The sequence below is a fragment of the Squalius cephalus genome, assembly GCF_949319135.1.
Source record: "Squalius cephalus genome assembly, chromosome: 12".
NCBI classification, from domain to species: Eukaryota; Metazoa; Chordata; class Actinopteri; order Cypriniformes; family Leuciscidae; genus Squalius; species Squalius cephalus.
Genome location: NC_137133.1, coordinates 10184755 through 10197002, shown reverse-complemented (window position 1 = coordinate 10197002; position 12248 = coordinate 10184755). Strand labels below are relative to the sequence as shown.

The 12248-nt window shown below is 38.4% G+C and overlaps 1 protein-coding gene across 3 annotated transcripts in view; it reads left to right on the top strand.

The window, feature by feature from the left end:
- Positions 1 to 3353: 3353 nt before the first annotated feature.
- lnx1 (ligand of numb-protein X 1) overlaps positions 3354 to 12248 on the top strand; it is a 42259-nt gene continuing 33364 nt past the window's right edge. For 2 of the 3 annotated variants that reach the window (XM_079888336.1, XM_079888335.1), the window contains exons 1-2: positions 3354 to 3614; positions 7581 to 8096. In XM_079888336.1, coding sequence (XP_079744462.1) covers positions 7669 to 8096 — 428 coding nt within the window. In that variant the 5' untranslated portion in view covers positions 3354 to 3614; positions 7581 to 7668. Of the gene's footprint in view, positions 3615 to 7580; positions 8097 to 9862; positions 9965 to 12248 lie in introns of those variants that run through there. The other variant, XM_079888339.1, reaches the window with a different exon arrangement.

Here is a 12248-nt window from a genome sequence, read left to right as displayed (position 1 = left end):
GTGATTTATCCATAAAAGCGGATTTTATTGTACACTCAAACACGCTTATACATTTTTTAATGGGATAAAACAGCATACCAAATGAAGTTGGCCTGGATGTGCTGTCAAGTCTGTGTTTGCGTGCGTGTGCGTGATCTGGCATGGTTTATGAGGACACAAATATGTATAATGACATGAGTATTATAACCTTCCTGTGTCCTCGTAAACCAAATGGCTTCAAAACATACTAAACAGTGTTTTATTATCATTCAAAAAAACTGCAAGTTTTCTGTGATGGGTAGGTTTAGGGGGGATTGAATATACAGTTTGTATAGTATGAAAACCATAAAGCCTGTATGGAGAGTCCCCGTAAATCACATATGGCAGTTTGTTTGTGTGTGTGTGTGGCCTGGTAAACCCCACATTATGGGGACAAAATCAATCAGTCTTTTTTCAAAAGGACATTTTCTGGTCCCAGTGAGGAAAACAGCTTATAAATGTTTTTTAAAAATGTAAAAATGCTGAATGTTTTCTGTGATGGGGTAGGGGTAGTGTAAGATGATATAATATACCGTTTGTACAGTATAAAAATCATTATATCTATGGAAAGTCCCCATAAAACAAGAAAATGGCATTTTTTTTTAGAGAAATGAAAACATTAATACAGGATGCAAGACATTTATAATGTTAAAAAAGATTTCCATTTCAAATACATGCTGTTCTTTTGAACTTTCTATTAATCAAAGAATCCTGAAAAAAATGCATCATGGATCCCACTAAAATATTAAACAGTAAAACTATTTACAAATTTGATAAATAATAATAAGAACAGTCTCCTCTGCATATCAGAATGCTTTCATGTGACACTGAACACTGGAGTAATGATGCTGAGAATTCAGCGTTGTCGTCACAGGAATAAATTACATATCAAATAGAAAATATTTAAATTGTAGTAATATTTAACAATATTACTGTATTATTTGATCAAATAAATGCAGCCTTGGTGAGCATAAGAGCATTAGGTGCATTATCTGAAAAAAATAGAGTACATAAAAGCAGCATTACATAATCCAGAATCAAATTTCAGAATAAATGGATTAAAGTACTCCATTGATTTCACATTAATCAAAGCAGACAGCTCTGTAAACATCTGGTCAGTTATAGGCTCCTGTACAGCTGTCAGAGCTGATTGATTGCCTGCTTTGTTCTAATATCTCTTACACTCCACTGTTGCTCTTATCATCACAATAAGCTATCTTTTCATTATTTCAGTGCATTTTGTGAATGTGGAAAAACCACAATCTTTGCCATCCCTTCAGTCTTCCTCTGTTTTCTCTGGTTTCTCTGGTTTGCCTGGGTTAGGAGTCTGGAATTTGGGATTTGGTCTAGGATTTGGTTTCACTTGATATTATGCTAAAGCAGTAGTGTAGCCAGAAGTCTCAAACCAATAGTGTCATTTTTTAGTGTAATATTTACAATTTGTGTCAAACTTCCAACAAACAAATATGCTATAAAGCGAAACACTTACAGTAATTACAGAATTTGAACTTGTGATCTATCTCGCATGATTTAGATACCAGTAACTGTCTAAATATTTACAACATGACACAAACATAAATGTCTCATTTAAACATGCAATTGCATGTAGTTCAAAAACACCCTCTGGTTCTTTCTGATTCATTTCAGCTACGGATATGGATATACAGTAAGCCTATTTGGAGGAATCAGACCGTCTTTTCATGTTTAATAACTTTGGCAATGACATTTGGCAATGACTTCTTGAAACCCACCAGGTACAAATAAAAATTTAATTTGCTGATGAATCTGACATTGAAAATGGAGTTCTCTGAATTTCGAGAAGTAGCTGAAAATAGATTGAAAATATTTGAAAATAGATAAATGAGAATAAAAGGGAATTATGTGTATTAGTTTATTTGGGAACCAGTTATGCCCATATATAGAAGAGTTCACCACTGCTGTAATAATTTATATTTTCAGAAAATTTAAATTCTGTATATTTACTGTTAGACCTGCTGATATTCAATGTGAAAACTGGGGCCCAGGTGCAGATCTGAACATGCAGTGCATTCCACCTCAATTGACTTCATTCCAAACTGAAAAAAATAAAAAAATAGACCTGGCAATTGATTCTTTTGATGTGGAATAACATGCAAAACTGGCAATTGCAAAATTTTTAACATTTTTATTTAATTTCCGGAATAAAATACTGTATGGTAGCTGTTATTCATGTTAAATTTTGACCAACAAACAATAGAGGTAAAATATTGGTTTGACCTCGGCTCTTAAATATTTGATTATGCCAATTTTATTCACTGTTTTAGGTTGAAAGACAATAGTTTTTACTATAATAATATTAAAAATGAACAATTGTAGTATTTTTTACATTTTAACCCATTTTTCCCTTTCTAAAAACTGGACTAAACTCACTTCAAACTCCATTTGACTTATTAGGAACAACAAAAAAATTAAAGTCCCAGTAATTAGGTGATTTCCTTGTGTATTGTGTGTCTGATTTGTATGAATACATATTTGTATTATGTGCTTATCTGTCATGTTATCTTAGCATGTTATGGTCAAATTTGTTTACTATAACTCTCAGATTTAGTTGTTTTTTAGGATATGTTTTTTATTATTACGAAAACTAACTTTTTCATCAAAACTTTCGGCAGCTGAAGAAAAATATTGGAACAAATCTCACAATAGAATTGTGAATTGATCATGCTCATGTTTCTTAGGAAGAGAGGATGAGCGGTAAAACTGCTTGTCTTAATCACACAAGCTCATACACGCACGCGCATTATGACACTGTTTCTTGAGAAATTAAAACTACAGCAAGCATAGACAAATTAATATCTATAGGCGGTTTTGTGCAGGTAACCCCCATCCACACAAACATCCTAACCAAATCATCACATCACAAGAAAAAAAACAGCAGTTCTTCTCTGCCTGGTGTCGTTGGATGGGTGTGTGCCTCTGGATAGTGAAAAACAGCTTTATTGAAGTGTTAAGGGTTCCTAAAGCACTTTGTTTGGGTTTATGTACAAGGATTTCTCAGGGGCATGTCACAGCTTGCCACACGCTGCCAGTGCATTCGGTTTTGTGTGGGTGCATTTACCTTTTTTGTATGTTGTAATAGATTGTATTTCTTATCCATTTTTTTGGTATTGTTTAGTGTACACATAATCTAATGTATTTATTTATACATTATAGATATACAGTTATACTTTGTGTGTGTGTGTGTGTGTGCGTGTGTGTGTATAACCAGTTCCCAGCCCCACCGGAGCAGGTTGGGGCAGTTCTCTTGTTTACCTGCCTACTGTTTTAACTCTGCCTCTTCTCTCTCACTTCCTGTATCAGGTGTGTGCATGTGTGCGTCATTAGTTGGCGTCCCGGAGCATGATAGGATGGCCGGGGGGCCCTGGACTGAAATAATCTCTTGAAGACCACCAGGACAACTAGCAGAGCATACCAGAGCCCACCTAATACCAGACATCAGGCAGATTTTTAACTTGTGGCCACTGGGACAAAGTCCTTTTATTTTCTCTTTTACTTTCTCTCATTCACTCTCCCCTTCTCATTTTCCCTCTGCCGGAGCGGTTGGATTACCTGTTCAGGTAAGCTTGAGAACTAGTATGTATTTACTCAGCGCATTTTGCTCGTAACTTTCACCTGATACTGATTTTAGTTCGATAAGCTTGTACTTGTTGACTCAGCACAGCTGTGGAGAAACTTTCTTTGTGTAGAAACCAACATGAATCCTTTGAAGTCATAATGCCTGTGTAAACGTGTGAGTGTGTTTGTGCACATGGAGGCATGTGTGTGAGCATGGTGCAGGTGTTCATATATTTGTAGTGTAAACACTGTTAACTCAGATTGATCATCATCATCATTATTCTCTGGTTAGAGCTAGTTTGTATCAGCAGTTTTGACCACCAGCTGTTTAGCAGGGAAAACCAGCAGCATGTCACCTGTCAGTATGGGTGCTGCTTGTGTGTGTGTGTGTGTGTGTGTGTGTGTGTCTGTGTCTGTGTCTGTGTCTGTGTGTGTGTGTGTGTGTGTGTGTGTGTGTGTGTGTGTGTGTGTGTGTGTGTGTGTGTGTGTGTGTGTGTGTGTGTGTGTGTGTGTGTGTGTGCATGCGTGTGTGTGTGTGTTAAGCTGAAAATGGGAAATTGTGATCTCACTACCTCTATTGAATTTTACTGTATATGGTAGGTGTGATATGATATGTATATACAAAATGATAGTAATCTCCTAGATAGAAATGTATCCATAATTGTAATTTATAATTTTATTATTAAAAAAGTATACTGAAACAATATCTATCTATCTATCTATCTATCTATCTATCTATCTATCTATCTATCTATCTATATATATTGTTTATATACATAATCATATATTTTGTGATTCAATAATAAATATAGGCCTAAAAAATGTATTATACCAATAAAATACTTATTTTTAAACCCCATTGTATATAACATGATGAATATCATCGGTGAAAAAAAATATATAGGGTAACTGAGAAAAGAGCCTAAAGGAACAGAATGAAAGCGTGTTGGAAGAAAGGGGTGTTGAAGAGGAAGAGGGGTTGGTACAGAAATCCAAAGGGTGGGGGTGAACTATACATTTACATATGAACACTTACGTAACTCTCCCCAAGCTACACTGGAAGACTCTTTGGTGTGAATTCTAATGATCCTCTCCGACATACCAGAAACATGTAGCCTCATTTCTCAAATGGACTGATGTTTTCCTTAATGTCTTTTTTGAGATGTCGTCTTCTTTTTTTAAAATAATTTTCTTAACGCACTCACTTACTTAGAACACCCAATTCTGTCATCTTGTGAGTATTATTTTTTTGTGTGTGGCTGTGCTCATTTATATCCATAATTTCCACTGAATAGTTATTATATTTGCATTAATCATTGTATGGTTTTATTGCATTATTCATTAGCTATATGATTCAACAGTTGAATGTTTAATCAAAGGGGAGCCTCAAGGCTCCTTGTTAGGGCCTGTTACGTAACCATTAAACCCTGTTACCAAATAGATTTTACAAACAATATATTAAATTAATTTAAAATAAAATACATCACCAACTCTCTTATTTTTAATACCTTTTCTAAATTAATAAATTTAAAATATTTTTTGTTATAAATTGTATACATTTTCTATAGATATAATTCTTGATATTCATTTAATATTTATTGCTAAAACATAAACACACCAATCAGCACTTATATGTTCTATAACTCTTCATTCGGGGTTCAGGCTGTAATGAAAGCATCCAGAGATTCAGGTATGCGGTGGAATTTTCTGCTCAAACATGTCTGAACAAAGTGTGGTGAAGTCAAAGACAGATCCACAGCAGGCTTGAGAGTGAGAGATCCACCCTGCTGCCTTCATTCTATTATGTCAGAAACACAGGTGGAATCACAGAGCTGAGATTTTATTAGGAAAAAATGCCATATGGACGCATTTTCACAACAGTGGTCTCAGACTTTTAGGTCCCACTTTATATTTTTTTGTTACTGCGTTTGCATTAATTCCTTCAGTGGTGCATTACTGTGCACTTTTCGTGATGGTAAAGTATATGTTTGTCTGTGCTGAATGATATAAAAATGCTGACACACAACACACAAGACAATTTTTAACTGGAGCTTTTAAAGAAATGGTTGATTAGGCACAACATTACACCATGATCAAACATTCTGTGTATCTGTGTGTATTCTTCCATGAAACCATTTATTGAAGGACATTTTCAGCATTTTCAGTCATTAAACACTGATCCCACTGGATTTAAGATAAAAAAAAATGCTGTGTATGTGTGTGTGTGTAACTTGTGTATGCTTGATTGTGCAGTTGAATGTCATTAACACTCTCTACACTTACCATTGCCTTCCTCTGGATCAAAGGTCACTTGAGAAACAATGTTACTTCCCTAGAGAAAATATGAGAGAAAGAGACAGAGTTGAAGAAAGGAGAGTGAAATGAAACAAGCAACTATTACGTCCTGTCATTCTGTTTGTTTAGGACAATGGATTTTTTAATAGAAGTGCCTTTGAATGCGGGAATACAAAAGAAAATGGAAAATTGAATAAGAGCCGCAGGGTAAAAGTTATTGTGTGTGTGTGTGTGTGTGTGTGTGTGTGTGTGTGTGTGTGTGTGTGTGTGTGTGTGTGTGTGTGTGTGTGTGTGTGTGTGTGTGTGTGTTTGTGTGTGTTTAATACAACGCAGTAGCATATTCAAGCCATATCGTCACTCTGAAGGATCATTAAAGAGATGATGATTTACGGAGAACACAGGGTTGCTAGGTAAAACTGTGTCCTTGGGCACACTCCTTTATGGGTGGGAGTGTGTGCGTGTCCTTATATAGTTCTTGGCTAAGCTCAGATCAGATTACAAGGTGGTAGACAATAAAGCTATTCTCATGCATTCACCTGCGGTTCACTGTCGTTCAAGGGTTTCCTCTTCAAATCAGCAGTGGGTGACTTCACAAAATCAGACAAGCCATATTGAAACACACAGAAAGATGGAGTGTACACTAAATGTATTCAGAGGAGAGATTGTACTCGGTGAGACACCCCAAACAAAATGTTATGGCTGTAATAATATCACACTCCCATTGTAACCGAACAAACTATCCTGTGTGAATTGGTTGTGTGTGCTACAACAGGTGTAATGACGCACTCAGTCTTAAGCAAGGACTTCCTGACCACAGGACTTCTTTTACAAGATAACGTTTAAAATTGTATTCCTCACCAGCATGTTGTTCCAAACCAGAATGCTGTTATTTTCCCTGTGGAACATTTATTCATTTAGCATAAAATGACAGTTTATAGAGAGAAACGGCTGTTAAGCTAAAAAAATTACAATAAAACACCATAAAGATATCATAACAGTAGTCCACTTTCATGTTTCATAGAAAAACAAAATGAAGTTACATGTTTAGTGTGACATGAAGGTGAGTAAATAATACAAAATAGTCACTTGAGGGTGAACTATCCCTTTAAAACAAAAGCTAATTTTGTATGTGAACTACATGTGCCACATACAAACACACACACACAAACAATTTACTACTAAATGACGGCATTATTGCCCTACTGAGGTTGTTATGGATACAATTCAAGTTCAGAAACAGCTGCTAAATGTCAATACTTAAGGTTCTGGAAACATCCAGAATAATGCTAGCAAAATGGCTGTTCTCTCTGTGACCATGCTAAAAACTTCCACTGTATAACTTTCAATTATATCTTTCTCTTCTTCTCCAACTGGGTTTATTAAGAATCTCAGGTGCAATATTGATATTTCTGTTGCCAGTGGAATATTAAATGAGATTTGGATCAGTTTGATATTCATCCTTCTGCCAACTCAGGGAATTAAAAATAGAGTAAGAGCGATGAGGAATAGACAGAAAGTTAAAAATCATTTCTGCTGGCCTCTTTTTGCTAAACTGCGTCTTTGGGTGTGTGCGACCTGCCTTTCCAGCAAACACAGCCAACAAGATTATCATGTGGACACACCTATTTGCAATAAATGACAGTTCCTTTTTTTTTTTTTTTGTGATCCTACAGGTGGATGGCTCAAAACGCAACCTGACGCAACAAAACTACGACGAATCAGTAACGCTTCAACCTTTTACACCATACCTACCTTTACGCAATGAGTGATCAGGAAGAGGCGGGTGCTGTGGCGATGCCTGTTTGCGGTGCAACAGGAGTCAGTCCCACCTCCCCTCCTCCTGACCTATGCCATGTCTGTGGACAACGCCACCTACAAGAGGAGAACCACGAATATACCTACAAAGAGGAGGTGGACGATGACCTCATGTGCCACATCTGCCTTCAGCCTTTGATCCGGCCCCTGGACACCCCGTGTGGGCACACCTACTGCCAAGAGTGTTTGACAAACTTCCTACTGGAGAGTGACTTCTGCCCGGTGGATCGCACTCCGCTGATGCTGCAGACCTGCCGAAAGTCCAGCCTGCTGGTGCACAAGCTGCTGGATAAACTGATGGTGTCCTGTCCCTTTACCGAACACTGCACTGAAGTGCTGTCGCGGGGAGAAATGGAGGGACACATCAGGAGCCGGTGAGAAAATCACCCTCGGTCTTAACAAGATTTGAGCTTCGTAAATAAAATTTAGGATGGTGGTACACAGGTTTGGAAGATGCACAATGCAATTTAGCCAAGTAGGACATGGACCCGCATCTTTTGTTGGTCCTGGAGCAATATTGCTTTCAAACAACTATCACCCTAATACTACCAGGGTCGTAGCAACCATTATAACTGTTTTCGAGAATAGTTTTATTTTACCTGGTAGCAGTATGAAAAAAAGAAACTGTAGCCAGCAGAAGCCAAACTGTTGCATTGACGCAAACAGTGAGCAGCCATCTTACTATGGAAAACACCTTTTGCTTTTCAGCAAATCAATTAGGGCCAGTAGTTAAGTAATGTTACTTCATTCGTATTCATGAACCAAGCTGCTAAGTTTCTGCCAATTTCCAGATCTTTCTACATTCCTGAAACCCTGCCTTAAAGGTGCGGTCACATTTATCATTGCCGGGAAAAAATTCACAGGTTATAGAAAGCGGGTCTAGATGATACAAAATGCCATGAATGAAATATGGGAATAATGACGTTGAAATGAAGATCCAAAGCTATTTTTCCAGCAAGCAAACAAACCAACCCTAAATAACCACTTTCCAAATAGCCTCTTTTTATTGATCATTTTACAATTGTCCATTGTGGATCTTCTGTTTTGCTTTCTTGGTAAGTTACGAGTCTGCCTGGAGATTTGAGTAGGGAAAATTATTAGCCACTGGAAGTTTATCTGGCAAAATTCTTCATCACACCGATTCCCGTTGAAATGACTAGATATCGCCTGTGAAATTTCGCCAAGCAACTGTAAGTGTGACCGCATCTTAATGCTTGGAATCATGATAAAAAATAGTGGTAAGGGTGATAAATATGATGTTCAAACCCCTATCCCCATCTCTAAGCCTAAGCCAAAACCAAACCCTATTGGTTAAAAAGAATGTTGTTCAGTTTCCAGGACCAGCCTATATATTGATCCAGACATTCAGTCTTGAGATTTAAAGGACATTTTCAGTAAGGACTCATTTTTAGATGGCTTTATTTAAAGGGAATTTGAAGGTTTGGAAAAGCACAGTTCAAGGTATGGAACTGTATAAGAAAGTTGAATTGCTGAAAGTGACTGATGTATTGAATTCACAGTTCATCTTCTCATTGGCATTCATAAGCAGCTCTTTATTCATTGTCATTCATAAAAGCCTCTTGTCAGTGATTCGCCTCAATAGAAGACATGTGTCGAGCACATCTCCGTCTGTGTGTATGCATTTGTTTGTTTATTTGGTTAGAGGATTATTTTGTTCTCCGCTCCTCAGAGGTAGCAACCCCAAAGTGACCTCTGTTTAACCGACTAAGATATCTTCCTCCTCAGTGCCTTTGGGGACGTTATGCTAACTAATGCTTTTTATTGGATCTCTCCCTCACTCTTACCATTTTTAGGATGGTGGAGTCTCTGTCGGTCCTGTGGACTGTTTCTGAATCATTAGTGCTCCACAAGCCTGAGGGCTCAAATGAAATTAATTGCATTTTGTTACTGTTGTTAATGGAAAGTTTCCCTCTCATTTAAAATTCCACTTACGGAAACACAATCAACTTGCCCTTTTCTCCAGTCAACCGAAAAACCCACACTTGCTTCTTTCCATACTATTCCTCTTCTCCCCTCCCACATCTCCCTCTTTTTATACTGGGCTCTTGGGCTGTCAGTTCATCTTACTTTGTCTTTCTCTTCTTCTCCCTTCTTTCTCCAATGTGGTCTGGAAGCCAGTGGTCTTAGTTGATCCAGGACTGTAAAGTTGGACATCGTTCAAAATGGGACGGGACTTCAGAGGAACAAGCCCTTGTAAGGACCAGCCAAAGACTCTCTCCATGTAAGAATGGGCTTCCATTTATTCGTAACTACTACTAGAGAGAGAGAGAGAGAGAGAGAGAGAGAGAGAGAGAGAGAGAGAGAGAGAAATTTTGTATAAAGTTCCTCTTGAATCCATGCATGTAAGCTCAATAGCATTTTTTCAGTATTAGCTGCTTCTGTTTTGTTTTGTTTTTGTTTCCCAGCATTTTGTGGTCATGTGATGTTAAATTGTAAGCCTTCCTTCACACTGGTGACTCATTACAGTGTGGTGAGAAGACCTGTTGTATTGAGTCAGCCTTGGTTGACGCTTTGATGTTTTTTAGATTGCTTTGCCTGTTATTTGCATGTGCTTTGGGCTCAAAGATAGGTTTGTGTATTGTACTGTATGGTGGTTTGTGTTCATGTTTGCAGTCAAGATGCACTTTGTCTGTCATTGTGTGTAAAGTGTGTGCTTGGGTCTGCATGTATTTGGTCTGGGGAGAGAGGAGGGTATGTAGAGCCTCAGGCTGTCCTTGGGCTCACATACAGTATTGATAATAGCACATGCTATACTGTCACCAAATCATACAGTTATTGAAAGCGCTGTAAAGTTTGGGGATCTATAAAGCCTAGTTTTAAAAACTAGTTTTGTCTGATTGCATGACCTTGTGAGTTATTGTTTGCTTGGAGAATGATTGAAGGATATTCAAGCTATAAATGGAGTGGGGTTGCTTATCTGTCTGTCTGTCTGTCTGTCTGTCTGTCTGTCTGTCTGTCTGTCTGTCTATCGTTGGTCTGTGTCAGCTTCTTTTGTGTTTGCAGTCAAGCGGGTCTAGATGCACTTTGTCAGTGCACGTAAGCATGTGCTTGAGTCTGCATGTATTTGGCGGTGGACAGACTTTCCTAGAATCCTGGATCAGATCTGGGGAGGGGGGGGGGGGGTGTGTGTAGCGCCTCAGGCTGTCCTTGGGCACATGCAGTATTGATGAAAGCACATGCTATACTGTCACCAAATCATACGTTTACTGAAAGTGCTGTAAAGTTTGGAGATCTAAGGCCATAACCATTTTTGTCTGATTATGTGACCTTGTGAGTTATTGTTTGGAGAATAATTGAAGAATAGTCAAGCTATAAATGGAGTGTGGTTGCTCATCTGTCTGTCTGTCTGTCTGTATAGATATATGTCTGACTCTCTAGCTATCTGTCGCTCTTTCTATATACCCCTTATATATATATATATATATATATATATATATATATATATATATATATATATATATATATACTCACCTAAAGGATTATTAGGAACACCATACTAATACTGTGTTTGACCCCCTTTCGCCTTCAGAACTGCCTTAATTCTACGTGGCACTGATTCAACAAGGTGCTGAAAGCATTCTTTAGAAATGTTGGCCCATATTGATAGGATAGCATCTTGCAGTTGATGGAGATTTGTGGGATGCACATCCAGGGCACGAAGCTCCCGTTCCACCACATCCCAAAGATGCTCTATTGGGTTGAGATCTGGTGACTGTGGGGGCCATTTTAGTACAGTGAACTCATTGTCATGTTCAAGAAACCAATTTGAAATGATTCGAGCTTTGTGACATGGTGCATTATCCTGCTGGAAGTAGCCATCAGAGGATGGGTACATGGTGGTCATAAAGGGATGGACATGGTCAGAAACAATGCTCAGGTAGGCCGTGGCATTTAAACGATGCCCAATTGGCACTAAGGGGCCTAAAGTGTGCCAAGAAAACATCCCCCACACCATTACACCACCACCACCAGCCTGCACAGTGGTAACAAGGCATGATGGATCCATGTTCTCATTCTGTTTATGCCAAATTCTGACTCTACCATCTGAATGTCTCAAAAGAAATCGAGACTCATCAGACCAGGCAACATTTTTCCAGTCTTCAACTGTCCAATTTTGGTGAGCTTGTGCAAATTGTAGCCTCTTTTTGCTATTTGTAGTGGAGATGAGTGGTACCCGGTGGGGTCTTCTGCTGTTGTAACCCATCCGCCTCAAGGTTGTGCGTGTTGTGGCTTCACAAATGCTTTGCTGCATACCTCGGTTGTAATGAGTGGTTATTTCAGTCAAAGTTGCTCTTCTATCAGCTTGAATCAGTCGGCCCATTCTCCTCTGACCTCTAGCATCAACAAGGCATTTTCGCCCACAGGACTGCCGCATACTGGATGTTTTTCCCTTTTCACACCATTCTTTGTAAACCCTAGAAATGGTTGTGCGTGAAAATCCCAGTAACTGAGCAGATTGTGAAATACTCAGACTGGCCCATCTAGCACCAACAACCATGCCACGC